Genomic DNA, 2,904 nt, shown 5'->3' on the forward strand with positions numbered 1-2,904 from the left:
GTGCTCCAAGCACTGCTTCTGTCTCGCTGTTTGTCCCGGCCTGCAAGTGTTTTTTTTAACTGCACCGAAACATTGATGGGGAAATAAAGTACATTTACAATTGCTTAATAAATTTATGCATAAACGTCTTCGGTGTTTATGCAAATTATCAAAGCCAATCAATTGATCATCTTCATGAAATTGAAAATTCTGACAGTTATTCCTTATATTTACATGCTTTGATTCCGCTAATCCACGTGCACTGCTTCTGTCTCGCTGTTTGTCCCGGCCTGCAAGTGTTTTTTTAACTGCACCGAAACATTGATGGGGAAATAAATCAATTGGTAATTTTATGTCTGACAAAGACATTGGAAATATAAATATAAACATATACTGTAAACCAACTTTTATTTGCGTGCGAGAAATTGTCGCGAAGTTCGCGAGAGCTTTGTCATCACAAATATTTTTCGTCATGAATCAGTCTTTAAAGTGTTTGTGTCTATTAATAACAGGTCAAAAGTTCTTCATTTGATTTGTCTAGCATGTAAAACATTTGAGTGTATGTTATTTAACATCCATACGCAAAGAAAAGTCTTTATAGTCACGTTAAGGGCCTCAGATAAGTTCCCATTTCAGGAATCAAGATCCTAGATCAGTGAGATATCTTATCGTGCCAACCACCGGCCCTCAGATTGCAGCTCGAGTGCTCTACTTACTGAGCTTTCGTGATGGTACACTATACAAAATTCCATGGTTACCTCCAATAAAATATCTGTGAAACAATGTGGTATAATATGAAAATACACTGAAGATGTTGTTATGGTTTCCAAGTAATTAATTCCACTCTAAATGTTGCTCTTTGATTTGATTGAATCGTGTATAAACTAATTATTTTAGAACTTTTTTTCACAATTTATTACGAACATTTTTCTAACATACAATGTTCATTGTAAAAATATTTAAGATTACTAATGCCTATTTTGCAGATATGTTCAGAAGCTGACGCCAGAATGCGGATACTTTATATAAGAAGTAAGAATTCAAGACAGTTCAAGCTATATCCATGTACAGTTATTATAAATACATTTAATTAATTACGGCTGAACAAATATATTATACTTTTGTAGATAAGTGAATTAACAAAGTTTTTGTAAGATTAATCATATATTTTTTAGGTATCAAATGAATATTTAACATATGTTTAATAAAATACTTTTTTCCAGAATGTTTTCTTTTGGGAACATTTGGGATTGTGTGTCTTTTCTTCATTTTTCACGTGTATAAACTTCAAACATGGCAACGGCTTGGGATATCTGGACAAAGATCTAATGAAATCCACATTGTGAAGAGACAGATATTTGACAAGAACAACTCTAAGGAAATTGTATGTGTAAACTTTCAGGGGCGACTCGGAAATCTTATGATAGAATATGTATTTTTGTACGTGATAGCAAAAATTAAGAAATTATACCCTATCGTCCCTGAAAACTCGGAATTGTTTCAAATTTTTGATATACAAAAGACCACACTTTCGGCAATAAAGAAGCCGAAAAATGCGTGTTTGAAACTCCCCCTACACAAAGAAAGATGGGGGCTGTCATATGACGAGAAGCTGCTCAGTGTCCCTCCTTCCAAAGGAGTGAGATTTGATGGCTTCTATCAGTCATGGAAATACTGGATAAAATATGAAGAGGAAATTCGGGATATCCTAACTTTCAAAGAACAAATACGGAAAAAAGCTTACACACAGATGAAGGATATCCTGAATCAGATGAAGTTTAGTTCAAGTAAAAATAATGTTGTTGTCAGTATACATATCAGGAGAGGAGATTATGCAACAGCAGGACATTATAAGTACGGCAAACTTACACCAAATGAAACGTATTATCAGAATGCCATGAAATATTTCAAAACAAAATACCAAAAGGTATTGTTTATTGTGGGTTCAAATGATATTGGGTGGTCTAAAAAGGCCCTAGCAAATGAAACAAATGTGTACTACTCCACAGGGAATTCCCCAGCAGAAGACATGGCTTTACTTTCTCTGGCCAATCATACCATCATGTCTGTAGGGACGTTTGGCTGGTGGATTGGATGGATGGCACGAGGAACCAGTATATTTTATAAGAATATATTCAGACCTGGGACTGGTTTTGCTAAAGAGTTCCGAAATAATTCCATTGATGATTTCATTTATCCTGGGTGGATTCCAATGGAATAAACGTAAAATGTATTTGAAATCTTGAGGAAAAGAAGAAGATAATAAAGGATCAATTCATTATTAGTACTTTAAATACATGTATATAATTTTCTCCATTATATTTTTTATCACTTTTAATTATATTATTTTTATTCAATGGAATCTAAATTTATATTACATGTAGAGATTTTCTTTAATGAGATTAAGGTGAAATAAATCCGCGTATTTTTGAAAGATCATGCTTTATTTCATTTTAGGTGAACTTTTCTGATAACATTTTGTCCGTCCGTCTGTAGGTCCGTCTATCCGTCTGTAAACTTTTCACATTTTCGACATCTTCTCAAGAACCAATGGGCCAAATTTAACCAAACTTGGAACAAAACATCCTTTGGTGAAGGGAAGTTTAAATTGTTAAAATAAAGGGCCAAATCTCCTTACAAGGAGAGATAATCAACAAAAGACAAAAATAAGGTGGGGTCATTAAAACATCTTCTTCTCAAGAACCACTAGGCCAGGAAATCTGAAACTTATGTGAAAGTATCCGTGGGCAGTGAAAATATTAAATTGAAAAAAATCATGACCCTCGGGCGTAGGGCGGGGCCACAATATGGAATCCAAGTTTAACATAGAAATATATAGAACAAATCTTTAAAAATCTTCTTCTCAAGAACCACTGGGCCAGGAAAGTTGAAACTTATGTGGAAACATCTTTAGGTAGTGTAGAT

General features: G+C 34.0%; 1 protein-coding gene across 1 annotated transcript; it reads left to right on the forward strand.

Moving 5' to 3' along the window:
- The first annotated feature begins 969 nt into the window (after positions 1 to 969).
- LOC134243519 (galactoside alpha-(1,2)-fucosyltransferase 2-like) lies at positions 970 to 2,239 on the forward strand. The gene is made up of 2 exons (XM_062725807.1): positions 970 to 1,011; positions 1,203 to 2,239. Exons 1-2 carry the CDS (start codon positions 990 to 992, stop codon positions 2,198 to 2,200), a joined length of 1,020 nt encoding a protein of 339 aa, XP_062581791.1. The 5' UTR covers positions 970 to 989; the 3' UTR covers positions 2,201 to 2,239.
- The last annotated feature ends 665 nt before the right edge of the window (positions 2,240 to 2,904 follow it).

The sequence above is a fragment of the Saccostrea cucullata genome, unplaced genomic scaffold (genome assembly GCF_032062105.1).
Source record: "Saccostrea cucullata isolate Sc308-1 unplaced genomic scaffold, CSIRO_AGI_Scuc_v1 ctg15622, whole genome shotgun sequence".
NCBI lineage: Eukaryota > Metazoa > Mollusca > Bivalvia > Ostreida > Ostreidae > Saccostrea > Saccostrea cuccullata.